The 27627-nt window shown below is 41.2% G+C and overlaps 1 protein-coding gene across 1 annotated transcript; it reads right to left on the bottom strand.

The window, feature by feature from the left end:
- Window positions 1–10: 10 nt before the first annotated feature.
- Window positions 11–27625, bottom strand: NUFIP1 (nuclear FMR1 interacting protein 1). Its single transcript, XM_077811712.1, has 10 exons — window positions 27241–27625; window positions 26375–26463; window positions 25705–25809; window positions 24600–24662; window positions 24174–24250; window positions 14659–14751; window positions 11465–11730; window positions 9614–9742; window positions 7676–7917; window positions 11–4220 (listed from the first exon to the last, which is right to left on the bottom strand). Exons 1-10 carry the CDS (start codon window positions 27623–27625, stop codon window positions 3885–3887), a joined length of 1785 nt encoding a protein of 594 aa, XP_077667838.1. The 3' UTR covers window positions 11–3884.
- Between the last annotated feature and the right edge of the window lie 2 nt (window positions 27626–27627).

The raw sequence follows: 27627 nt of genomic DNA, 5'->3' as shown, positions 1-27627 counted from the left end.
TCCCTTCACAGACAGAAGCTATCCCATAAATGAGAAGCATTGTTCAAACAAAACAGAGTTGTCTGTTAAGTCACATCACCATTCACAAACTTGACTAAGGTTTAGACAGCTGTAAAAACAGACTTCAGTTTTTCTGGATTAATAAGTGAAACATGGAATTTTAAAAGGAGGGTAATGAATTTAATTCAGACACATCTTCTGTAGCTAAGTTACCAAAGCTGGAAGGGGGAGGGGGCAGTAAAATGTTGAGTACTTTTATCCAGTGCAAGTCAAAGGCTGAAAGTACCATTTTTCAAACCATAATGCCATAATCCAACCAAAAATCAATAATGAAACAATTAAAGGCCATGCATAGCATAATAAAGAAATCAACCACTGCACATTCAAAATGCAACTGGTTATTTCTTACACAGCCACAGACAGGCATCTTCATGCAAGTGGGAGGAAAAAATCCATTATCATACTTGGATACAAAAAGAAAAGGCAAAGCTGCAGAAACAAAACTGCAGCTGCTTGACATAAGCAAGACAGGAAATTACAGCATTAACATTCCAATGTGAAGGCTAGATGAAAGGTATTAGGAAAGCTAATTCTGGAATGTCAGGTGAAACTCCCTATTGACCTACAAAAGGAACCAAAGTGAAAAAGTGGGGTTTTCTGTATACAGACCACAGCTGCTATTCCTGGTTTAATGCAGCCTACCCATCTCCCCTTAGATTAAGCAGAAGCAGTTCATTCCTGGAACACAAAGGGCAGTTTTAAATATATGCAGTACAAACACCACAAAAGCAAAATGTATTATTGATTTAAGACAGGTAGTCCTTCTATGTTAAATGTTTTTCCCAGAAAGGTACCTAACCACACAACGGGAGGGTGGGAGGAAGAGAAGGACTTCTAATGGGGCTACATCTACTTTTTGTAGAATTTTAATGATCTTCAGTCAGGGAACAGAGGTACAAGCAATTCATAGCAGAGCCTTCCTCACACAGGACCTCCCTCTGCAAAGGGAGATTTGCCACAAGCTTCAACAGGAACAAGAGCAAGACCTTAAGGGGTGGTGGATTAGTTACCCCCCTCCTACCCCCAAAAGTGCAATTCTGTAGTAATCCTAACTTGCTCATTTTTTGTTTACTACACTGATGCTGTTGGATCATATTAAAGAAGTTCTGTATTAAAATCACAAATGAGTTTAAATTCCAGAGTATTACTAATTAAGAGGTCTCTTGGTTTTTTGGTCTCTTGTTTTTACTGTTTCTCTCCCTCTGTGTGAAACATGCAAGCTGCTAATTGTGTTAGTACATCCTAAGACAGAGTCCAATCTCAAAGCAGTACTTTGTAACAACAACTACTCACACAGAGAGAGACTCAAAGCAATACTTTGTAACAGAAACAGCACACAGAGACTCCCTGCCCTTTTGTTGTATTTATCTCGCTTTGTTAACAACTGTGATTAAAATACAGATAGAAGATGTATGTGGATGGATGCTTGATGTGGATAATAACTGAATGATCAGGGAGGTACCAGCCTAAGAATCCAGTGTCCATCGGCTGAAGGAGGGGTCAAGTGGAAACAACCAGAGGACCCCCCAGAGGGCAGACTGGAATCCACCCAACAGCCTCAAGGACGGGAGAACCGAAGAACACAGAGCCGTCAGAAATGTGCCATCTGCTGATTGATTCAGCAACAGCATGATAAAGCAATTCCCATAGACTTGCATAGGAAGAAATTCCTATAAAAATGGACCCTAGAAAGTGAGAACTTTGGGGTCTGATTCTGCAAACCAACTTCCAGGAGCGTCAGATGTGCATCTGACAAGGCCCTGCTCCCTCCTCGTGTCCAGGCCACCTGACCAGTGGCTTGGCACGAGCAACTCTAAGGCTGGTAACTATGATGATAACCTTGCAGAACTTGTGTGTGTGAATAAATATGAGATTGAATGGAATGTTATAGCTATAACTAACTGCTTACTATGATTCTTTCTGTATTCACAATGAGATTCTGCTGGTTTTTATTTTATTGGTATAACAATGCAACTGCTGATTTGACACCCTTCCCCACACACATACCAGTCTGAATACAAGTGTATCCAGAAACCAAATTCTGTAAAGTTCCAATCTCCTTAGCTAAATTTTCTCTGTTTTTCACTGCAGTAAACTGTGTAAGAGCCATACTCAAGGTAATAAAATGAAGTGATGGTATGTGGGACCACCATGGGAAGGATGAGTCATATGGATTGCAAGTACAAATATAACAAGTTTATGATTGCTGTATTTAATAATCTATTACATATACACATTCCTAGGACTCACCACCCTCTTACATGGGTGCCAATATTTATATAATTCCAGAAATGTACACAGTATGTTACATAGTATACAGTGTAGCTATATATAGTAGAGCAGTAAAGATGGAATTTTTCAGCTATTCCCAGCCTCCTGTACTCCATGAACAAGATTTATTTCCACAAAACTGACAAGTGTTTTAAAAACTGAACAAGAGAACTTAATACATACAGCTATTGGATAATACAAAAAAAACCTACAGTCCGTAGCATTCTGCAGGTTAGATGGAGGGGTGCACTTGTACCAGAATGAGTAAAGCAAAGAAAGATCAATGCATTTCCTGAGAAGGCAATTTAATTTAGAAACTGAGCCTACAATATGTAAGAATTGTGGCTAAAATACAGAATGTGGGGAACTATTTTTAAGCAGATGAATGGACTAAGTCACTGTCATATCATATTTCCACTAGGAGCGAGACAAACTGACAGGTGAACTTCACAAGAAGGCACCTGACAAATGTACACACAATTTAACAAAAGGTGGCAAACTTATTTTTAAATCCTCAACTAATGCAACTTTAAAGCTCATAAAAGCTTGTATGAGATTTATAACTTCAGGCACCACAGAGAGGAATGAACATTTTGTATGAGTGACATTAATAGCACAATTCCAAGGAAATCCACGGGATGTGTCACTGGCATTTTAAAAATGAATCAGAAAACAACAGGTTATAGAATGCCAGATAATAGTCTTAATTTTATATTAACTAGGGGAGATAAAGAGAAACTCATCCTAGGAAGCCTCCTTTACTCCAAAATTATAATTTAAATACAGAGTAAAATATAGCCCTCATTCCTACAAGCAATAAGGATGACCAGCTACAGCAGTTAAGGCTTGAGGTGAAGCTATGTCTAAAGTTACAGGCAGATATTAAAGGATGGATAAAAGGTAGCAGTAGCTATTGGTTTGTCACTTAAAGAATGATTTCAAGCAATTTTCTACTCTCTACTTAACTTCCCATCTAAAGCTGCCACCACCTTAACTGTGCTTCCATTCTCTCTGCTCAACTGATTTATTGTACTAGTGGTAGATTTCAGTGTGAAAGTTTTAGAGCCAAACCAACTGTTTTGTAAATTTTATATTTTAAACCAACAACAGCTGAGAGATGTATTAAAAATTTATTTCAAAACATTCAGGGCCTCCGGTGACAACTGGTTGTCTGAGCATGTTCGAGAGCACCATTATCAACAGTATAATTTTGCTCGGATTACGGTTTTAAAACACTGGCATATTCTGTAATGAAGAGTCCTCAAGACAAACCCAGGGGGCAAACAAAGATTGCTACTGAAGAAAGTTGTAACTATGCTCCACTACTGAACTTTTCAAGTAGAAGGCAAAGAGCCACCTGAAATGGATGCAGTTTCCACAAGGAAAGGGTCACTTCTGGCAGAGTGTTCAGAAAAGTGGTTTTAATGGTTCTTAAAATACAAAAGATAGGATTTTTGTTTTCTATTCTACTGTCTTTCAAAAAATATTTCAGTGAAGTACAAAAGTTGAGCCTTTGGTCCACCCTCCATGACACAGGCATACCGTAACAAACGTCAGTTTTCTTCACATCGACTTGCTGGGGTTTCCCATGTCTCCTCATCTATATAGTGAATCATCTGTGATGCCTGACTGATAGCTGCTTTTTCACTTTGAGCTATAAATAATGCATCTTGTTCTCCATCTGCTAATTGACGGTCAGAGCTATAAGAAACATTAGATCCATCAGGTCTGTCTGTCAAAAACTCCGCTGCAGCTCTAGAAGCCTGTCCACTGTCAGGTTCAGCGACTGGTTCTGTCTTTAAGTGAAGTCCAAACATGTCATTTCGGGTGATGTATCGAACACACTGCAGAATCACATTCCTTTCGTGTCTTATGTCCTGGGCTAATAACTGGAATGAAAAAGAGAAAGTGACGCAGGCTTCTGTCTCCCGAGTCAGTAACAGATGCAAACTAAACAGGTATGGTGGCATAGTTAGTTAATTTAGATGTGTTTACAAATGTATATAAAAGGTTTGCAAGCAAGACCTGGAAGCAAAGAGGCAGGAGAAACTATCCTGTTAGGTTGAATTCAGGACTTGGAGCCAATCTCAGAGTTACCGCTGATTTACTGTGGGGCATTGGCAAAGTCAGAGACTTATCTGTAAAATGGGATTGCTTTCCAGAGATATTGCAAGGCTTGTAACAGTGATACAGTGTTTTGGAAGTTTTAATCAGTATGCAAACCTTATGACCCTGATTCAGTAAGGCACCTTTTTTCCCACTGACTTCAAATTGGATAACTCACAAGCTTTAGCACTTTGCTGAATCACAGGGCTAGAGTTTTATCACTGCATTAGAGCTGGCTGAATTTGACAAAATCCTTTTGAATAAGTTGTCATTCCCAGTTTACCTACCTGGCAGAAAAATTAGTTAATACATCCAAATGCCACGTATTTTCTTTTCCCCCATGAAAAAATTAACAACATTTCTTCACTAGACTGCTGAAGGCATTATTTTCTTTGAACTCCTACTGATGCTTAGAGAAAGTTAAACGAGTATTTATACAACAGTTGGAAGACTGTAGGACATTTTTAGGGGTTGTGAACACTAGAAGTAAATGGACTGCTGAGTAAGATGTGAGTATAAAGTAGGGGGTTAAATCTGTGACTATCTGATCATTTACAAGAGAACTACTGTAAAAAGTTGCACTCAGCTGAACTTGGCATGTAAGATCTGATGGGAAGCAATTTTGTGCTATAAATTTATTTCCAACAAAGATGTCTATTTAGCCACTAAAAGATGTTTGGGTGTTTGCTATCCAGGATAGCTTTTTAAAAGACTTGCAGGCAGTTAGTCCATAAAATGAACTAGTTACACTTTTTGATATTTACCTATACATAAAATTTTTGGTATGATTGAAGGCAGTTCAGCTAGTGGAGCTGATTGTAATCATTACACGCACACAGACACACACACAGGGTGAGGACAATGTAATAACATTCTTGTTGGGGTAACTGCAGAATTCCCAAGTGGTGGCAGGAAGAAGCAGATGGGACACACAATCATCCTTTAATAAAGTTTGTTAACTCACCATCTGTCACATTATATTTAAACCATATGAGCAACTAGATGCACAACACCTTTTTATCCTGCTGTATATACTGACAGATCTTGGAAGAAATATAAGGTATGGCTTTTGTTATGCTCAGTCAGTCTGTATGCTATAGATGTATCTAAACATACATTGTCATAGCGGGACTATGATAAACATCCTCGGAGTACTGAAGCCGATTTACTGAATGCCAACAGAAAGCTCTGCAGCACCACTACAAGATCTGCTTTTAAAAAACCACATCATTTCACACACAGCACATTCTTTCAATAAGCAAATCCTTTGGGAGGGAGGGGGTGGACAGGTTTTCTAGAGACTTTCTGACTTGGGTTTCTCAGAATTTTCACGCCACAGACCACTTCCTACAGTGGCAATCCTCTTCTGGATACCTCCCATCACAAACACCCACTCCAATCTACATTTTTCTTGCTACAACCACAGTGATTAATGTATGAACAAGTAATGTTAGGACAATATGAAAGTGAGAAGACAAAAATAAATATGCTTTACAATTAAACATCTGTTCCATCCAGCTAAGATCCTCAGCCCACATATTATATCTATGCAGTTTATTCCTTCTCTCTGGCTACAGAACTTGACATTAGTAGCCAGTCCTTTTTTAGGCACAGTTCTTGCTGTTCTGATCCCCAAGGCGCTTTATAGATTGGTTCCATCCTCAGCATTGCCACACCTCCAATTTCAGTATTGCTTGAAAGGAACCAGGGTTGTTTTTTTTCCCAACCTTCCTCTGCAGCATGGGGCAATGATCGCCTGTTATGTCCAGATGATCCTATCTCACCTAATCAATTCCCTGCCATTGCAGAGAGGCCTTGGGTATTAGTGGCACCTCAGTCTCTCCTATTTTTCTCTGCCTCTGGCACACAACAATTTAGTACCTGTAATACACGTGAGGACAGACTAGATGATTGAATGGTCCCTCCTGGTCTTAAACTCTATGAAATGACACAAAAAGAAAAGGAGTACTTGTGGCACCTTAGAGACTAACCAATTTATGTGAGCATAAGCTTTCATGAGCTACAGCTCACTTCATCAGATGCATATGACTTTATGCATCCCATGAAGTGAGCTGTAGCTCACGAAAGCTCATGCTCAAATAAATTGGTTAGTCTCTAAGGTGCCACAAGTACTCCTTTTCTTTTTGCGAATACAGACTAACACGGCTGATACTCTGAAACCTATGAAATGACAGTTTGATCACAGCTGAATCTGCCAGAGAAATGTAAAGAGCAACTGTGCTGGATGAAAGATTCATTTATTTATTTTATTGCTTAAGTTTAGCTGATCAGAATAGCCTCTGCATACCCCCGACTCATCCTCAGCTAGAAAGAAAAGTCATAACATGAAGACTGACTGCTTTGGTCAAGGAGGCTTCACCTAAATCTTCAGAACACCAGTGATATATCACTGAATCACTGTTTGCGAATCACTGAAAATTATATTTCTACATAGAAGAGGTCTGTGTATGCAGGAGGGAACCATAGAATCATAGGACTGGAAGGGACCTTGAGAGGTCATCTAGTCCAGTTCCCCGCACTCACAGCAGGACTAGGTATTATCTAGACCATCCCTGACAGGTGTTTGTCTAACCTGCTCTTAAAAATCTCCATTGATGGAGATTCCACAACCTTCCTAGGCAATTTATTCCAGTGCTTAACCACCCTAACAGTTAGGAAGGTTTTCCTAATGTCCAAATGGGGAAGAAGGAGAGAAGAGGGTTGGATAGGATGCCTGATGTTCCCTGACAACCATTCTAGCTGATTAGAGATGTGTGTTGATGGGGCACAAGGCCACCATCCAGCCTGTCCCACCCAGAAGCCTGGTGATCACCACCTCACTCAATGTAGGGCCTCACTTCAAGAGGGGTAGAGGGAGGGGAGAAGAATGGGATCAGAATAATGACTGGACCACATAAAAGCAAACAGGATTCATAATGTGTATCTTGTTTAGAGCAAAAAGAAAGTATCTTTTTTGCCCTCAGTGTAGCTTCCTAACTATGTGATTAAGTTTTCAATTCTGGCTCACCAAAGCAAGCTACAATCTGAACAGTACCACGCAGTAATCTGTTTACATATTTGTGCAACATTTTTGCTGAACTGCATGTTCATCCAGCCACTACCTTAAAAGAGCTGCTGCTAATATAGACAGATTTATACTGTAATATGACTCATGTGTAGTTAAAGTAAGACCCTTGTGTGGCAGGCAGCCATTATTTAAGAGACAGAGGTCCTTTACCATTTCCAGCAGTGTTGGACGACGTTTGGGCAATACAGGGAGCGACTTCTTCCTCCGTCTGTCAGAACCTCTGCAGTGCCCTGTGTTTGTATTTGAGCTCGCCAACGTTGCACTTGTAAATTCTGCACGTTCCTTGCGGTTTATACTGTTTGGACTTTGAGGGATATTTGAAGCCTGAGGGATATTTCGGAGGATAGTCTGATTTTCCTTAAGAGCTTTTGCTACAATCTTGGCAGGAACTTCTAAAAAAAGAAAGAACAAAACTGTGAGCTCTCAAAGTCCTAAAGGTCTCAATAACGATCACAGATCTCAATACCGACAGCTCACCTATTTACTACTACTGGTACTAGCATGCCCTGTTTTAATGATCATAAAGTTCTACAGAGGAGGGAATCTTATCACCATTCCCATAAGAGAAAACAAGCACACAGAAGTTAAGTGACTTGCCCAATATCAGAGAGCCAGCAGAGAGAGTCTGGATCAAAACTTGGGTCTCTGTCTTGCAATCAATCCCATGTTCTATACATTAGAGCACACGGCTTCCATTTTATAACCCAGTTTGCAGTGAAATACATGGACAATAAGGATGGCGCCATGGTTAGGTGCTAGCCTGTGACTTGCAAGATCCAAATTCAGTTCCCTGCTCTGCCACAGACTCCCTCTATGACCTTGGGCAAGTCACTCAGTCTCTGCGTCTCAGTTCCCGGTATGTAAAATGGGTGGTCATAGCACTTACTCTCTCGCCAGGGTGAGATGAGGAAAACTACGTTAAAGATTATGAAGTGCTCAGGTATTACTGTAATGGGGACCATGGAAGGAATGAGCTCTGCCTTAAATCAGAATGTGCACTCAATCTCCAAGCACTACAAGAATCTCTAGTGGTAGCACCCTTATGTGGAAAGTACTAGAAGCTTGGATATTAGCTCAGAGAGTGAGTGACAGCACCTTCCTGGCCCTCTTCACCAAACACAATTTTAGGGTAAAGATTTTAAGGCTGTTTTTTCCCCTCACATACATTTCTCCAAAAGTTCTACATCCTATCCAAAAAGAGAATTTATCTCCACCTTTATCTCAGAATAAGGTGGTAGGACAGGACACGTAACATGGGGGGGAGAGGAGGGAAACAAAACAAGAAAAACAACATTGTGAACCTGCCACCCTTTGAGGAAACTCTGGAATGTAGTATAAAAAAGGAATGATCATTAATAGACAGACTATGAACTAGATAAATCAGAAGTCTGATCTTTTAGGCAATTCTAATGTTCTCACTCGGTGAATCCTTGGTATACAAATGGTAAAATGTGGCTGCTACTGCATATAAATAATGAGTGGTCTCTCCCCCAGGGAGTAACAGTTGCTCTTAGAGTAGCCTGCTGGGTTTTCCCATCCTTCCATTCATCCCATGTTACCTTTTTCATCCTCCATTTGTGTCTGTGTTCGTATGAAGTACACTGAAAGCAGACAGCACTGCAAGCAAAACAGCAGAAAACCTTGCCCCTCAAGATACAAAACATTTGACCTTTAACACACGTATTCCCTCACTGCCTAACAAGCTACAGTGGCAGATTCAAGGCTGCTCTCAATTACTCCACCAGCAACCAAAGGTGCCAGGAACCAGGATGTTTTCCTGCTCATGAATACCCTGGAAGTAGAGCCAGTTATTGTTGTGTTTGCGTCTTTGGTTAGATCTAAGAATGTAAGTCTCTGAATATAAAAAACTGCAAATTTATATATTCATAAATGAGGACAAGACTACGGGAAGAGAGATGGCAGGAGGGGGACAGAAAGACAGGAGAGGGCAAGGTGCCCGCACTGTATGCCACCTTCCTTCTCAGATTGATCTTTATACAGAGACAAAATGTCTTTTCTGGTAAACTTTGAATGCTTTCGCTGATCACAAGAGAGAGGGCGAAAAAAGCTTGTTAGGCCCCAACTCACCCTCTGGCTCGCTCTCGGATGTGCTGCCATAGTTGGCCACCAGTGAACTCAGGGCAGAGGTTACCTGCTTCGGAATGACAGTCACTCCCAACTTTGCATCCTCTGCAGTTGCTCCATCCTTGTCTGACTCTGCAAAGAGAGTACCAAGACCTTTCAATGCTCCTAGATGTTGACAGCCAGCTTTGTCACTAGATCTTCTCCTGGAGAATATACATCTGATACTGGACAAGGTTATTCAACACCACTGCTTGATAAAATGCATGCTACTTTCTTTCCATTAACATTCAGGGGCAGGAGTTGTCTAACACTGATTTATAGCCCTGACAAAGACTGTAGCGGAAAAAACAGTTTGATTTCTCTGAACAAGGACTTGGGCTTTTGGCTCCATCTTCATATAGTGAATTTAATTACAGGCTTTGCTATTAATTGAATATAGAGAGGGAGAAACTTGTTTAGATTTCCTGGATGTAGCTGGGTGATAAATATGTGCAGAAATTAATCTTTTACAGGGGGAAGAGTTATTTACATTTAAAATTAGAATTTCCAAGGGGAAGAAATTTTGAGATTGTGAAATCACTCTAAGGGACATTCAAATCAAGCTTATAAGACTATGGCAATGAAATCTCGGAGAATTTGAATACTTAAAAATATGTATTTAGCACCATCTGTATGCATGCTGCTTTAGCAAATAAAGAGTTTATAATCCAAATTGTTCACGATAACACAGAATGCCAGGGACCTAAGATACAGGATAAATGGACCAACAACTTATGAATAGCTGCTAGTGGGCAAAAGGGAAAAAATCTACTAAAAGCATCCCCAAGTAAACAATTCAAATCACAGATAAATTTAATGGGATGCAAAGCTACATGTACCATGACACACCATTTCCTTTGGAGGCATCACAGATATACTCAAATGTGGGCATTTAACCAGAAGGCTAATACAAGTCAGTTCTTTTGCATGAAACCTACATGGAAATTTTTGGGGAAAAAACATGCAAAACCCTATTGGTAACATTATTAGAAAGGTCTCTGTTGAAACTTTTTGTGGAAGCCTGGTTCAATTACAAGAATTAAAGAAACACTACTGAAATCAGGATTTTGTAAAAATTGTATTGCCTGTGCATTAACCCCACATTAGATTATTAAACATGAAAATTTACAAAAAAAAAGTTTCACTATTTTTGTTTTACTTTTTACATTTCATTCACCTTAAGACAATGAAGTCAGTTTCACTTTTAGATTCTCGGAACAGCAGAATTTGGTTTCAAACATAAAGGGACTTTCATTTTTTTCAAAAGCAATATTTTTGTGTGGAAACCTTTCTATTCCTTTGTTTTTAAATCAAAGTTTGTTTTTACAACAGTTAATTCTGGACCAAATTTAAGTTAACACTGCCCCTTGAATCTATTTATTGTAGAACATTTTATACTGTACGCAAACCTCTCCTTGCCAGGGTTTCCAAATCACTGACCAGGAGTACAAAGTTTCAGGATTCTTCTATGGACATTTTATGTTCTTAGCAGGAATTTCCATTCAAAAGGAAGTTCTAATGAAAACCTGGGTATAAGGCTCTTCAGTGAAGCTGGCAGCAACAAATCTATGACCTACTAACCTTTGAATTGCTTTGGCTGTAGTGCAAGAAAGCCCTAATAATGTTTTAAGTGGCAGATAGAAAAGTTGTCAAGTATGACAGAGCACTTATCAATGGCATCTTCCAAACCAAGAGTAAATTCTTTGAAAAGACAAGTTCTTTTCAAGTCACCAGCTCTCCTAAAAAGCTGTTACCTACGTAACATTAATTCCCCCTAAAGTAAAAGATTTCTCCAACCTCCTTCCGTCATCTTACCAGCATCACTATTTGCCAGAATGCCAAGTGGATCCACATCCTTCATACAGGTCTGTGCATCAGAAACAGATTGTTTTTCAGGTTCCTTAACAAATGTACGATTTTCTGGTCCACTAGCTGCATTTTGAGCTTTCAGCAGAGATGCATCATCTCCATCACCTTTCCTAAACTTCTTCCAGAACTGACGCTTCTGCTTCTTCTTCTGTCTTCCTTGCCACCCAGAAGTCTCTTCACCTTGTGGAGCTTTCCACATTCCCTTCATTTTGCTAGAGGAAAGAAAATGTAAAATTCTTACACAAATAACACCACACAAAGTAAATTAAACTAATCAAGGTAAGCCCCCCCCCCTCCCCCAAACAAATTTTAAAAACCCTGTGTCCTATAGCAGCCAAGAGATTAGAGGAATATTTATCCTTCAATACAACATTTTTCAGCTCTCCCACCTTACGTTGCTCTGCCCTGCTTCAATACTTTAATCCGCCAGTTTCAGCATATTAGTAGCCAAATGCAGTTTACTAGAACACCTATCTACAAGTGCTTTATTTGGCGCTGGTAAGTCTCATTTGGCTATTGGCACAATGAACTGAGACATGACAGAAGGAAGACGAAGCTATGCCGGACACAAACATGGGGGGAAGGGGGGAAAGACGACAAAAAGCGAGACAGAGAAATGGAGAAACACACACACACACACACACACACACACACACACACACCATGGGGGTGGGACAAGGTATGGAGAACTCTTTCTCCCACATTTTGCTTTTATTTAGACTGTAAACTCATTGGGGCAGGAACTGTCTCTTACTGCATGTTTGTACAGTGCCTGGCAGAATAGGGCCATGAACTCAGTTGGAGCGTCTAGGCACTCCTCTAACATAAATAGCAATACTTAACCAATGTTTCATAGGTTAAGGGAGGCTGTGATGCTGGAGGTGCTGTCTTTTGACCAAGACATAAAACCAAGGTCCTGACCACTTGTGGTCACTAAAAACCCAAGGTACTGCTCAAGAACCAGAATTGGATGTCCCAGTCAAATTCCAATTTGGAAACTGCATTCTGCCATCATCTGCTGGTTCTATTAGCAAATGCATTCTTCACTTCCTGTTCAAAACTACAGCATAACTGTGCACTATTAACCAGCTGCTCCATTCCACCCTGCAGGTAGCTACATTGAAATGACAGGTGAAGTGGTCATCTCTAATCTACTCCAGAGGGATGTTGAGAATTAACATTTGTAGAGCACTTCAGGGGGCCAGAATTCAAGGGTGGTATAAAAGTATCAAATGCTTTTGAAAAATCTTACTTAGCTATTTGCCTCAATAGGAAAGCTTCCAGAGAGCAAGCTGAATCCTCTTCTGTCTCACACATCAGTAAATTTGCAAGAATGAGCACCAGTTCCAAATTGCTATTGTTGACATTCATACCACAAATTACAGCTTTTTGGACAGCAGATTGAGTTTATAGGGCTAACAGTTAGGAAAGAGGCTTTTTAAGAAAGCCAGGGTTATAGAGATCACTTACTGAGGACAAACAGGACACAGTTTCGGTCATTTTTCTGATCACTCTTCTGACCAGGAGAAGTAGGAGATTTAAGTATAATTGCTGAGTGACACCTAAGGGCTGCTGCTGAGTCACAGCTCACTAGTGAAGCCACATGCGGTAAAACAAAAATTATTAAATACCATTGATTTTGTTACTTTGACAAGCCAGACTCACTTTTAACTTCAGTTACTAACCAAGTAGGAGAGTCGCTTAATGTCTGTTTTCATGCATTCAGTGCTTTAAATTCACAACTAATACTAGGAATCAAGCACCTGTTGAAGTGCCCCTGCAATTGCACACTCCTCCCCACACCAGCAAGGAGAATCCCATCTTATTTCTTTAAGAGCAGAGGGCTTTGCTATGGGCCAGGAGAGATGAGTAAAGGCAATCTGAGATGTATCTGAGATGCTAGGACAGATATAAGTGACAGGAGTGGCTTCTGAAGCTTCATCTACATTAAGAATACTTGCAACAGTGGACATTACCAAAATTAGGTTACATTGGTATAAGTCCACTTTGCATTTGTGCAGCCCATCTATATGAGGGATTTGCACAGGCATAACCAAATCAATGTAGTAACACTGGTGCAAGAATTTTTACTGTAGATAACTTCAAGGCCCAAGCCCACTTTCCCACAGCAGAAAGAAAGGTCCACAAAGAGGCAGGAAGGAGTCTGACATAACAAGCTGGGAACATTCTTGCTGCCCCCACTCAGATCCTCTGGTCCACTAAGCCAGACCCTGGAGGTTTGGGAGATAACGCCTTTAAAAAACCCCTCCCTATAGCAGTATTCAAGCAAAGCCACTGATGAAGCTCAACATGAGGCAGACAGTATGCAAAAAGGTGTGGAGGAAAAGAGCAGAGGCCACACACGTGGAGGTATGGAGAGGGGAAAAACAGATCAGAGTACATGAGGGGAGTGAACAAATAAAATCCAAGAGGAACAAAGAAGAGCCCCAGAGGAGAAATCAAGATGAGGCAAGGTGGAAGAGATGAAAATAAGAGTATTGAAGGTACTTTCAGCTACCAAAGCAGTTTACAGTGATAATTAGATAGCTTAGAAACTCAGATAGATCATTCCTTCTTAAGTTTGTTATTATTACTCTGACCCCACCATTTGAAAAAATGAAGGCGGGGGGAGGGGAGAGGAGGAGAGAGAAATACAAACTATAATCATAAACCAAGTCACTTTTTTTGTTTTTTTCCCCTCTCTCTCTTGCAAGGGGAAGCAGGGGGAGAGTGCATTAGACCAGTCAGATTCAGGTAGGAGGCAAAGTCACACAATGTAACTTCTCTTTCAAAGACTCAGCGTCTATTACTTTAGCCTAATGGCTATTCTGCAACTTGGTTTTCTTAAACAAGCCAGAGAGTGGAACTCTGCAAACACATCAAAAGTTGTAAACGTAAACGTATTGTTTCAACTGGATCAGACTCACTACAGTCCACTGTGGAATACTGTGAACAATGTATTAAATTGGTAACATGTTGGTGGGTTAAATGAAGGTGGGTTAAATGAAGGATACAAGTGCACTCAGTTTATATACATGTACAGTGAAAGTTACAAGTATTTGCACAAAAGGTAAAAAGAATCAAAGATAGTATTTTTGGACCAACTACTAGAGTGAACAAAATTGTCAGAGAAAGCTTACCCAAACTGTGTAGTTGTCAGCACTTCTCCTCTCTCCTCTTTTTCTTTCTGTAATGCTTTCTTCTTTTCAATGTTGGCCAATGTAGGAAAGTTTCTAGAGCAAATAAATATATGTTTGTTTTAAAATGTTTTACACACCCCTGGTCTAACCCACATTTGCATTATGAACAGCACAGGAAAGATTTAGTTGCACAAACAAAAAAATGAAATATTAAAATCAAATTGTTTCCTCCTGAAGCAGGGATTGGTTAAGAAAAATACATATACCTCTACCCCATATACGTGGGTGCAGATGGATCTTGAAGTGCAGAGCTTTTTACACACATACACACTCTCTATGACAGAACAGGATTCTGCCCTACAATTTTTTATTTTAAGTGCTTCGTGCAATCTAATTTTAACAATCTTAAAAGGCACAATATATGTTTAGCAAGATTTTCACATGGAGGATGAGACTGAGTTTCTGCTTATCAGTCTCATTGACACTGGGTTTTGAGATTAAAAAACCCACAAAAGTGTATCACCAAAACAGTCTCTGGATGCATATTCACCCATGACACTTTCAGTATCTAGCTGTCATTGCTCTGTAAAGCACTTTGAGACAGCAAAAGGCTATACATAATCATCTAATTCTATTCTGTTCTTTAGGAGAGTAATTCAGGTCATTAACATTTTATAAAGTCTATTAAGATGGAAGAGTGAGAAGCCTAGAACAGCTATACATATATATATTATCAAAAACAGTCTTCAGACCTAAATATTTAGTCTTGTCACACTCAGCTTCCTTTTATTATATATCAGCAAAAGTTAAGTGCTAAAAAGTCACACTGATGCAAGACAAGGTGAAGGACAAGGATGGGAAAAGCAAAAGTGGTTTCTGAAAACCCTGCCTTGAACAGGAACTCTGGTATTAGGAGGTTTTCACCGATCATGCTTAGATTCATGTTTTCATAGAGATTCCAAAGCCAAAAGGGACCACTGTGATCATCTAGTCTAATTTCCTCTATAACACAGGCCAGAGAACTCCCGCAAATAATCCTGCTTTGAACTAGAAAATTTCTTTATAGAAGCATCGAATCTTGATTTAAAAGTTTCCAGTGATGGAGAATCCACCAAAACCTTTGGTAGCTTGTTCCAATGTTAATTACCCTCACTTACGTACATCTTATTGTCAGCCTGAATTTGTCTAGCTTCAACTTCCAGCCATTGGACCTTGTTATACCGTTGCTAGATTGATGAGCCATTCAAAACACATTCACTATGCCATTTATTATGAAGAGAGGATTTAAAAAAAAAAAAATCTTTAAAAGTATTGATTGGTAATAGGATATGAAGCCTGTTACCTTCAAAACAGACTAACATGGCTTACCACTCTAAAACCTGTTACCTTCAGGTCACCAGTTCAAGTGCAGCCTAGATTACTCGTCATCAGAAGTCACAATATGGTGGCTATTCAGTAGCCTATATGCAGAGTAGGCAACATTAATCCAGACCCCAGTGGGAAGGTGCCCACATTTCAAAATCTACAATCACAAATAGCTTCTTTGTTGGCAGAGAGATCAAGAAATGAAAAAGCATAGATAACTACATGCTTATGGAGACAGTCCTTCTAGGTCAGGGATGGGGCACATTTCTGGGAAAGCTTAAACTTTTGCACATGCTGTACAAATTCTGAGAATTTCAGTGCCCAAGCTTGTCCACAAAGTGCCCACATTACAGAAAAATGAATCTTTGTTTTTCTGGCAGAGATCTTAAGAACATGAGAATGGCCATACTGAGTCAAACCAATGGTCCATCTAGCCCAACATCATGTCTCCCAAAAGTGGCTGGTGCCAGATGCTTCAGAGGGAGTGAACAGAACAGGACAATTTATTGAGTAATTCATCCCCTATCATCTAGTCACAGCTTCTAACAGAAGCATGGGATTGTGTCCCTGACCATCTTGACTAACAGTCACTGACAGACCTATCATCTGTGAATTTACCTAACTTTTTTGAACCCAGTTATACTTTTGTCCTTTACAGCATCCCCAGCAACAAATTCCACAGGTTGACTGTGCATGGGGTGAAGAAAAAGTTCCTTTTGTTGGTTTTAAACCTTCTGCCTATTCATTTCACTGGATAATGTCTGGTTCTTGTGTTATGTGATGGGATAAATAACACTTTCCTATTCACTTTCTCCACACCACTCATGATTTTATAGACCTCTATCATACCCCCCTGCCCCCATCGTCGTCTGTTTTAGCAGCTGAACAGTCCCACTCTTTTCAATCTCTCCTCATATGGAAGCTGTTCCATACCCCTCATAATTTTTGTTGCCCTTCTTTGTATTTTTCCCAATTCTACTATATTGTTTTTTGAGATGAGTAGATCAGAACTGCATTCAGTATTCGAAGTGTGAGCACAGAATTCCTCCAGGAGTACCATATAAAGGAAGCAAGATGAGAACAATGCACTCTGAGATCGTAAGGAAGGCAAACATATTCATGGTAAATAATTCTTCTTACCCTGCCTCTCTCCCTGCATACAACTGCCAAAACAACAAGTCAAGAGACTTTTCCAAATGCTGGAGGGAAATACACAAATGAGATTTACTAGCTTTATCAATAAAGTTGACATCAGAGCCGTCTACTGGTTGCCTGCATTGTCTGTGAGCACAGAGGCCCCAAAAAGCACCTCACCACACTTGCCTAACTTTAGGTTTCTGAGGCTGAGGAGGTGCTTACCAGGCTCGGAGACCACCCAAACAGCCTCAGGACTTTCAATGGAACAGCAAGTTCAAAGTCCATAGTCACCACCACAGTTAAAGTGACATTTCCTAGATTAAAAAAGTTCTGTTTGGGCAGGCTAAGAAGAGAGAAAAGTATCAGTTTTCCTATTACAGGTGGGTTTGCATCCTCGGTGTAGGTGCAGACTCACTAATAGGTTTTAGTAGGGGACACATTCTTGGAAGATGGAGCAACGAATATAAAAAATATTCTGATCCTGCAAAGTAACAATTCATAGTTGAAAAAACCAGCAACAGAAGAGGAATTAAAAAGAGCCCTTAGAGTCTTAGCACAGAAATGAACACAGTTATCTATTTATGAGCTCACCAAACAATTACCTTAAAAAAAATCCCTCCTGAATAACCACAGGAACTTTCAGAAAGAAGAAAATTGTTTTTCTAATATCACAATCCCAAACTGCTTAACAGCTCAGATTCTCTCTGGTGCTCCCTTTTCATTACAATGCACTGTTTACTGTGACTCAACAGCACAACTTCAGTTCTAAATTGTTACTTTACTGGAGGCCCAATTACTGCTTCACAAAAGCTACAGTTTTTCAGGGTATTATAACAGAGCAGCCTCATTTTATAAAAAGAGTATCAGAAGCCACGCACGTAGTCATTTTGTTGCACCTATTAATTATAAATAAGATGCCCACACGGCAACGAAAGCACTGAAATAAACCACAGAACTACACCACCTAGTGGACATGTTTTAGAACAAGTTCCTAGTTACACAGCCTTATTATTCCTATTCATTATAGCTCAGCAACAAGCCCATTTCCAAGTATTTTTCTCTGGCAATTTTATACAAAGTTTCTGCAGTAACTTATTTGCAATATGACATTAAGAGTATCTGCACACGCATACCGAGTAGAAAAATTTGAGTCCTTACACAATTCAGGTATAAAAGGTTTCAACAGTAAAAGTTTACTTAGAATTAACTGTAGACACCTTTATAGTTGACTCAGATTCAACAAGGAAATCATACAGTTTTACTTTATAAAAAGTGAATAGTTTTTGCAGGGTACCTATAAATTTGCCAATGCCCTTAATTCAATCCAGCTCATATTATTTCCCTCATCTGTTAGTGTCTAGTACAGAATGTTTATACGCACATAAACCTAGAACTTTTCCAGTGACTAGACAGCCAGCTAAACCATGCAAATTGAGGGCCATGCAACAGGTGTTTGGCTTTACCTGCATACCCCAACAGTGGGCTGTTTAGAAACACAGAAAGTGCCATACAAGATCAAACCTGAGGTCTATCTAGACCATTATGCCATCTCCAGTGGCCAGCACCAGATGCTTCAAAGAAAAGTGTAAGCACTAAGCAGGAGGCAGAGGTGTGATAATCTGCCCACACCCCCCACCACCACATTAAATCTCATTGTAATCTCTAATAGTAAGAGATTGGCTTAATCTCTAAAACATGAGCCTTAATATTCCTTTCACAGAATTTATTAATTACTACTTCATTAAAAATCTATTTTAACTTGTTTTTTGAAAAGGTAAAGCACAAGAGAAAAAAGAACATTAATGCTGCACTAGCACCTATAAGGCAACCAGTAAGGGCCCCATTATGCCTAGCATTCTATAAACATAGTGACAGTCCCTGCCTCAAATGGTTTATTTTCTGAAAGACTAACTGCTACACTTCCTTCTCCAACATCAGAAGCTGGAAAGGAGAAGCCTTCATTCTGAGGGAATACAATAAAGTAATATCACTGCTATAACTTAAAAAAAAAAACACCACAGAAGATCTAAGGAGATCACCACCCATTGAGTACACCACTGTAGTCTTCTCCCGAAACAGGACAAACTCAGCAGTCACTACTTCAATGTACAAAGACCTTAAAGTTGGTTCTCAGGATGACCAGTTTCAAAACCAAATCTAAGGTTCAGACGAGTAAAATTCTACTGTATTATTTAGAAACATTAAATATTTACTTGGGCATTCTGTTAGTCATGCTTCGGTCATCAGCAAGATAGAACCTTGTAAGTTAACTTCCTGTTTTTACTGAAAATTAAACAGTCTTTAATTTCTGATGTAGAGGTACTTAGTCTGATGTACAAAATGTATCTCCTGTGCTACAAAGTATTTTGTAATGAAATCCAAAACAAAAAAAAAAACCAAACTGCATTTTTATGTAGGCCAAACAGTAGCCATGTCTTCATGTATGAACAGCTTAAATCCCATTACATAAATGAATGTTTCAATGTACTTCTTGCCATGGGTGTTAACACCTTGTGCTTTGCTATCTGACCTTCCCAAGGACAATGTTACAGAAGATGAAGTATAACTACAAACAAAATGGGAGTCTTGCTGTACAAGCAAACAGAACTGACATCAGCACAAGTTGGAAATTTGCCCACAAATATTCCCCCAAAAGGAGACTTTTTGAATCAAAGTGATGAAAGGAGTTGCATGTGAAAAACCCACTATTAATTTTCAACTATCCTAAAATACTAGATTTTTATTTGGAGCTATCCTAGTGCCACAAAAATTAGTCAAGGGGTACAAATATCATAGGTTACATTTAAAGATATTTCTATTTAATGAACTCTGCAACACTTATTAATAATGGGGTGGGGGGAAAGGTTCTAGAAGCTTTGCTGAAAAAGAAAGCCAGTTTGCTATAACACCAAATTCCAGGTAACATGGAAGTGAGCCAAGAAATCCTTTTGAATTGTTTTAGGATAAAGAGGAAGCTTTGGTACCTACAGCAGCTAATAGTCATTAAAGTTATTAGACAAAAGTTAAGCTTGTTTTTTCCCCATTAACTGTTACTCCTGGGGGAATTCTGCACATCTGTGGATGCGCAGAATTCATCTGTCTCGCATAATATCATTTTCACTCACAAAACACATTTTGCCAAGCAGTGCTGTTCTGCCTTTTGCCCACCAGAGGCCGCTGTGGGGCCAGAACGGCCAGCTGTATTCATGCCCTGTTCTAGCACTACAGTGGCCTCTGGGGAGCAAAAGAACTGCAGCAATTAGGCAAAATGTTTTTTATGTGGGGAAAATACACAATTCTATGCCCAGTGCTGCAGAATTCCCCCAGGAGAAGAGTTCATCCCAGCATCCTGCCTGCTGAGCCGGGTTAGGACAGGGCAAGGCACACAGAGCTGCTGTGGGTGTCACAGACTAGGATTCAGAATGGCTAGTGGGGGGACAGACTGGAGCATAGGCTCAGGAGCTAGTGGGGTGACAGTGCTAAGCCTGGGGCTGCAGAAACCCATGGGGATGCGGGGATGGGAGGCTTCCCAACACATTAACAATCCTCCCCTGCCTCCCAACAAAAACCTCCCACCCAACACCCTCCAGGTTCACTCCTAGGCTCCTTCCCTCTCTCTCAGCTCCTCTGTTACCCCTGACTCCCCCAAGCCTTTGCACTGCTTCTGACAGGTGCAGGAAATACAGTTCTGTATTATAATTTAAACGAATTACACAAAGTTCTGTATTAATATGCCTCGTAAGGAATCTGTCAAAAAAAAAAAAAAAAACGTTACCAGAATTTTTTTTTTTGGGTCTGTATTGCTACAGATATACTTGCTGACAGATATTTTGAAATAAAGTACCAAAATAATTATAACTGACATAATTATATTGTGTTATTTTGACAAATAAAATATTAAAAAAACTGAACTGGTAATAGAAAAATTGACGGTCTAGTGTTGTTGATGCAGCAGAACGTTTCCACAGTTTGTGCTAAAAATTGCTATAATCATTGTGGGAAAGTTTTACTCTGGAGTGGTGATTTCCTTTTTTCCCAGAACTTTATTAGCACTTCACCACAAGAGGGCTCTTAAGACAAAAACATGTATTTCCCGGGGGGGCGGGCAACCTGAGCCTGAGAAGGAGCTAGAATTTACCAGTGTACATTGCCAAAGAGCCATAGTAATACGACAGCAGCCCTCCCATCAGCTCCCCCACCCCACTCCCAGCACCTTGCACACACCCGCAGCCCGGCCAGTCAGCACCTCCCCCTCCCTCCCCGCACCTCCTGATCAGCTGTTTTGTGGTATGCAGGAGGCTCAGGGAGGGGCGGGAGCGAGGGCACGGCAGGCTCAGGAGAGGGGACAGGAAGGGGCAGAGTGGGGGCAGGGCCTGTGGCAGAGCCAGGGGTTGAGCAGTGAGCACCCCCCGGCACATTGGAAAGCTGGTGCCTGCAGCTCCAGCCCCGGAGTCGGTGCCTCGACAAGGAGCCGCATGTTAACTTCTGAAGAGCCGCACGTGGCTTCTGAGCCACAGGTTGGCCACCCCTGATCTATTTCCTGCTATGTACTTTGTCTGCATGTGACAAAGTGTTCTGGGTGACAGCTACAAAGCAAGACTTAACTCACACTCCCTGCAACAAATGTATATCGGGATTATAATCAGGACTACACTGAAGATAAACCACTTGTACATTTCCATACAAAAGTCATTAATGCACAAAGTCAAGCCTTATAGAGGCACCATAGTGGCTCCATAGATAAGGTTATGTTGCTTCTTCCACTTAACGTGGGGTTTAAATACTTCACATGAGCAGGAAACCTTGCATTGATTGTTCCCAAGATGAGTTCACTAAGGAGGACAAATGTCAATTTTCTAACTTTATGTAAAAAACAAAGGAAGATAACCTTATTTTGGACCTCCTCACGCTCAAAGAGGCAACAACTTGAAGGGTATGTCTACACAGCATTTTGGAGCTGATGGGAGCAAGACTCCTAGCCCTGGGCTAGTGGGGCTTGTGCTAGCACTCTACAAATAGCTGTGTAGACAGAGCTTTGAAGTTGCAACTCGGGCTGGAACTGGGTGCTGAAACCTGGGTTTGGGGGGTGGGTTGGGCTTCAGGGTCCGAGCTTCAGAGAGCTGTCTATGCAGCTATTTTTAGACAGCTAGAGCAATGCAGCTAGTCTGTCAACCCGGGATGGAAGGGTCACTCCTGCTTGCTCCAGAATGCTGTGTAGACATATCTGAATTATCACCCACCAGTGCTGCAGGTCTGCAGGTCCCAACATTAGGTTATTTCGGAAAGTTTAATACCAAGCTTCTTCACTGTAACTGTTTTGTTTCAAAAAGAGCTCTACATCTTTGTAAAGAACTTCTATTCTCCAGTGCTGTCTCTACTACTCATCTTAGCTCCTCTCTGCGGCCAGCCTGCTTCCCTAGCACCTAATCTCTGCTATCCTGTGTCTCTGGCAAGAGTCCCTGCCTCCTGCTTCCCCCCCGCATCCCAACATCCTTACCCCTAGCTTTTCAGAAAATTCAAAGCTTGCCAGCATGACTTCACATCATCTTACCTGCCAAAGTCTGACAGGCCATAGATTTTCCTAGAAAAATTGCTCCCTTTGTAGCACAAATACACAGTCCCTTTTGTCAGACAAACTTGTCACTGGGCCTCCCTCTCCCCCTGCCCCCTCCTTGCTACTGTTATGACTGAGACATGGTGAGAGAGGGAGGCTTGGAGGCAGTATCCTGACAAGTAGAGCTTGTAGATCTACCACAGAGAAGGGAAGATCTCCTCCATCTGGCAAACCTCCTTTGATTCACTAGGGGTGAGTCCTGAACTGATAATAAACCTGCCAAGGTCTACTAAGACAGAGTGCAGGCAATTCTTAGTATGTCTCCAGAAGGAGAAATTAGAGAGCCATGTGGGAGAACAGAAGGCACAGGGTCAGAGCAGTGGGTTTCCCTGCACCCCCTGGCCAGCCTACCCACCGGTTTCCAGCCCAGTAACTCAATCCCAGTGCCCACTTTATCTCCCCAGTTCCACGGTACCTCTTTCGTCCTACACCAAATCCACTGGCACACACACACACAGATCTCCATGTGTCCCTGTAGCCCGGTGAAGGAAGTAGCAGGGTGGCTGGCTGCCGGCTGAACTCCTTCTCCCTCCCCGACTGCAGCTACTGCTTCTCCTTCCCTGTTGCCTCCACCCCCGAGTCACCTCAACAGGTGGTCTGCAAAGCAGGCAGCAATGCAGGGACTCCAGCAGCAGGGCAGAAGCAGCAGCAGCTGCACGGCTGGGGAGAGGAGGAGCTCAGCCTGCAGCCAGCCACCCCGCTGCTTCCTCCACCCCACAGCTGCAGGGACACAGAGTGCTGCTGCCAGGGGGAGCCGCTGCCTTCTCACTGCTGGGCATCCCCACCAGAGGCGTCCTGCCAGAGGTGTCCAGAGAAATTGCCAGGGGAGGGAGAGGGTGGACAGCATACGAACGCTTCATTTGTGTGTGTTTAACGTGGCCCTCCAAAAGTGGTCAAAATTTAAATGTCTGCGCACACCCCTGTTTATGAATTAGCAGAGCTTGCTGTATGATAATCAAGAGATATAGGTTAGAAAGAATGTTAGGTAGAAATTTAAAGTCTACAGAAATTACTTGTCAATTTCTGGAAGTCTGCACCCAATGAAGTATACTATAGCGGTGGTGAGTACACCATATTCAGATGTTCACATCTTTATTATTTCAGACCCAACTATTTCCAACTTCATCCAGCACACATTCCCCATTTCAGGAATCTGAGCTTTAAACATGACATGTAAAAACAGTATGAGTTATCTAAAGACAAAATAATGCATCTTAAAGATTGAGGCATACATTTTTCTTGCTGGCGTAACTTGAGAGTTTGAATCTTTTCCCCCCCAAAGCATTAAAGAAATAATTAAGTTAAGGGTTAGGAACCCCAAGGGAAAAGTGCACGAGAGCGATGAGAAGTTTTGGAATTGAAAGCCTCTTATAACTTACAGTCTCTGAAGCTTACTCACCTTTTTCTTTCCTCTCTCCATTTAGCAATCTCCTCTGGAGTATCTAATTGTATTCTTCTAGCACCAGGAGCATGCATCTATGGAGGACAAGTTTTCAGAAGCATTACAAAATGTGACTGAATATTCCCTTTATGCAATTACATGAAACTCTGCAACTTTAAAAAACACAGACGTTGCTGAAGTTGGGTGTAACATATAGAAAATGAGAAGACTAAAAATGAAACATGGTGATTGTTATTTTTATTATGTTGTCTTTTACATACTTTTCATGTTTAACATGGGACTGAGGGGCAGTTTTTAAGGCTGAGACTGGACTTTATCATTCTAAAGAAATATAAAAATGCATAAAGACAGCCAGAGGAGAAGCTAATAATCAATTCTACAATTTTCATGGACTCAATTTTTGAAGCAGCTTGGGGTACCTACATTCTTCCAGTGAATTTGAACCAACTTCTCATGTGCACTGAAACTGCAACCATCTTCTGCACACTGAAAGAGAAGAAAAATACTCTGACACTATTTGAATGAAATTACGCACAAAAAGAGTCAAGACGTAGCTCATTTATTTTTAACTACACTGCATAGTAGATCACTTTCTTGAATGGTGAAACAAAACAACAACTGCCAGCATAGTCTCGGTTACTCGCACAGAGTTTTGAAAATGTAAAAGGCTAAGTACCAGTACTACAGCATTAAGAATTACATTTTAAAAAGGAGACATTCAGTTACTAAGTGGCGTAAGAGTAATACATTATGTTCACTACGTTTTAAAATATCTTTTCTCCCCAGTACTCATTTAGGATAACATCTTAGGATTCAGAATGCACTCAACAGTTTATAGCAGTGAAGATCTTCCATCATTTCATGCAGGAATTGGGGCAGCCGGCATCCGAGAATTAGTCTTAGCCCCACCATAGAGGACTTGCCTAAATTGTACACACTGTAGTCAGCCCAGTTCTAGGGCAGAAGACCTTCAGCATTTCAAATTGGATGCAAACAGCACAAGCACGCTGTCAACATTTGTTAGGTTCATGCTGTACTAGATACCTATAGTGTCCAAAACAAGGCAAATCCCTCTAGTAGCGTCATCCCCAAAGACTTCAGTAATGCACGCAAAATTGTATGACTAGTTCATATACCATGGATAATTTCAACTACTAACTACCAATTTTACATTTACCATTATGAATCAAAGACCTACATGACCAGCACCCCAACGCCTATAAGTACAGGCAGAACCTCTGTACTCAGTTAGGGCCTCCATTTTACATCTTAAATCAAAAAAGCACACCCGTAGCAACACAGCGACTCCTTGCACTATTTGGAGTCAGTGAAGGAGAGGACTCCAAAGAAAGTGCCACCTACCAACACTTCCTGTAGCATGTGATTTTCTGTTGGTGATCTCCCATTCAAGCACTGACTAGGACCAACACCTGCTTAGATTATGAAACCACAGTCCGAAATGGTATGGCTGTAAATTGTAAATATAAGCTGTTTTATAAGACAAACTTTCCCGCCTATTTAAACTAACCTGTGTGTGCTGTGCAACGTGTTCATCATATTTTTCTTGGTTTTTATAGCCACGATCACAAGTATCACAATAATGAGAGAAAACTGGTTCTTTTTTCCTTTTGTTCTGTTAAAAGAGTGACACTGTTATGTTCATTCCTTCAAAAAATAAGTTACACTTTCTTTTAAATAGAAACCAATATGCCGGAATATGCTTTCAGGAAGATATTTAAATTATTTTAGCTGGAGTTTCAATAGTCAAAACATTTGATACATAATCTAGACAAAAAAATGACTAAAAAGATCAAATTATTGTGTTCCATATCTTGCAGTTTCCAACTCAAATGTGCTCAGTTTACAAGTAACATCTTTTTACTAAGTGTCACCACTGCCAACATAACCAAAATGCCAAAGTGGCTTCAACACCAGAAATAAAGGCTGTTGCAAGGTTACTACGTCTCAACAATTGAATCATGTGCACAATGTACGATTTCAATAAGTTGATTAGAGCATCCCTCCCTTGAACGAATCCAGGACTTGCAGACTTGTCTCATCATGGAATGCTCTCATTTATAACATAATGGTTAACATACGTTATAACATAACCCTAACCGGTGTGGTGGGATTAAGAGTACTGTATCCCAGAAGTACAACTGAGTTACTAAACTCCACATAATAGCTATAATAAGTACCTTTTGCTTGAAGTTTCCACCTGGAGAATGTTTAAAAAATGCAGGTGTTTGTTCAGCTTGCCATTCTTGGGTAAAATGGCAATTTCCACCTTCAATAAAAAAAAATTACAAGAAAAATGAAATTACACATAGCTGTTTAATACTTTCTTCAATATTATATTTGGGGGAAAGAGTGCACTCTAAATAACTGAAATAACCTTATCAAAATCTTTTAAAGAAAAGCAGAAATATGGAAGTTTTTGATCCATCTGATATTCCTTACCTCATCTGTGTAATCACACTATTACGCTACTTGTTATCTTATATCCCTTGGTGTCCTAAACGTCATTGTTGAGACTTCTCAGGATCTCCCTTATTCTATCAATCCTTTTAAAAAACTGCCTGAAAATCAGTGCTACCGCTTTTAAATAATAATAAATCAGTATTTTAGATTTTTTTTAAAGTGCAGATAACACAGGAATGTTTTGGTTTGTTTTTTCAATGACATCATCAACATAGCAAACCCCAAAAGGACACAGCCTCCCTGGAGATATATTACAGCATCAACAAATCTGGGAACTACCTCGCCCTTCTTTGAGTCATAAGCAAGAAGTAGCCAGCACTGGAGGAAAGCAACAACCACCTAAGCAGATCCGCAAGCCAAAGTGCACGCGAGAAGCAGGGGCTGCAGCACCCAGGACCACTCCTCCGCACCCCCCACCCCCGAGACGCCGCTGGGGAGAAACCCCCTGCAGAAGGATGGATATGGGGGAAACGAGGCAGGAGCCCCTCGGAGGGGGGTGGTCGTTGGGAGAACAGGGAGAGGGGGAATATCCGGCCCAGGTGCAGAAGCCCCTCCCTCTTGCCCCCGCGGGGGTCTCCCCTACCTGGGTGCGGGGCTGTCGGCCGCTCGCCGTACGCCGGTGACGGCTGGTACCATGCGCCAGGCGGCGGATAATCCCCAGGCGGCGGCGCCCAGAAGCTGGGGTCCCAGGCGGGGGGCCCCGGGGGCGGGCAGAACACAGGTGGCCTGAACACGGGGGGAGGCGGCGGGTACCAGGCGAACGGATTCATGTCAGGCCCGAACAGACGCCTCCGGCCTCCCGTGCTGCCACTGCCAGCGGCGGCTGCCTCCACATGGGGGACGCAGGCGGCCACTGCATTATACGTCACTTCCGGCACTACTGTAAACACCCCGCCCCAAAGCCAGGGTGCGGAACTCCACCGGCCACACGACCGGGAAACGTCATCGCACAGCGCCGGAAGGGCCATGG

Source organism: Eretmochelys imbricata, chromosome 1 (assembly GCF_965152235.1).
Source record: "Eretmochelys imbricata isolate rEreImb1 chromosome 1, rEreImb1.hap1, whole genome shotgun sequence".
Lineage (NCBI taxonomy): Eukaryota > Metazoa > Chordata > Testudines > Cheloniidae > Eretmochelys > Eretmochelys imbricata.
The sequence above is the reverse complement of the archived record's forward strand: the minus strand, read 5'-3'. Positions and strand labels throughout refer to the sequence as shown.

Coding starts and splice junctions, on each gene's coding strand:
- NUFIP1 (XM_077811712.1), bottom strand. CDS start 27,625: ATGGCCCTTCCGGCGCTGTGCGATGACGTTTCCCGGTCGTGTGGCCGG. Junction 24,251..24,599: donor TTCAAATTCACTGGAAGAAT/GTAGGTACCCCA, acceptor TGTCCTCCATAG/ATGCATGCTCCTGGTGCTAG. Junction 4,221..7,675: donor GTCCAACACTGCTGGAAATG/GTAAAGGACCTC, acceptor TTTTCATTCCAG/TTATTAGCCCAGGACATAAG.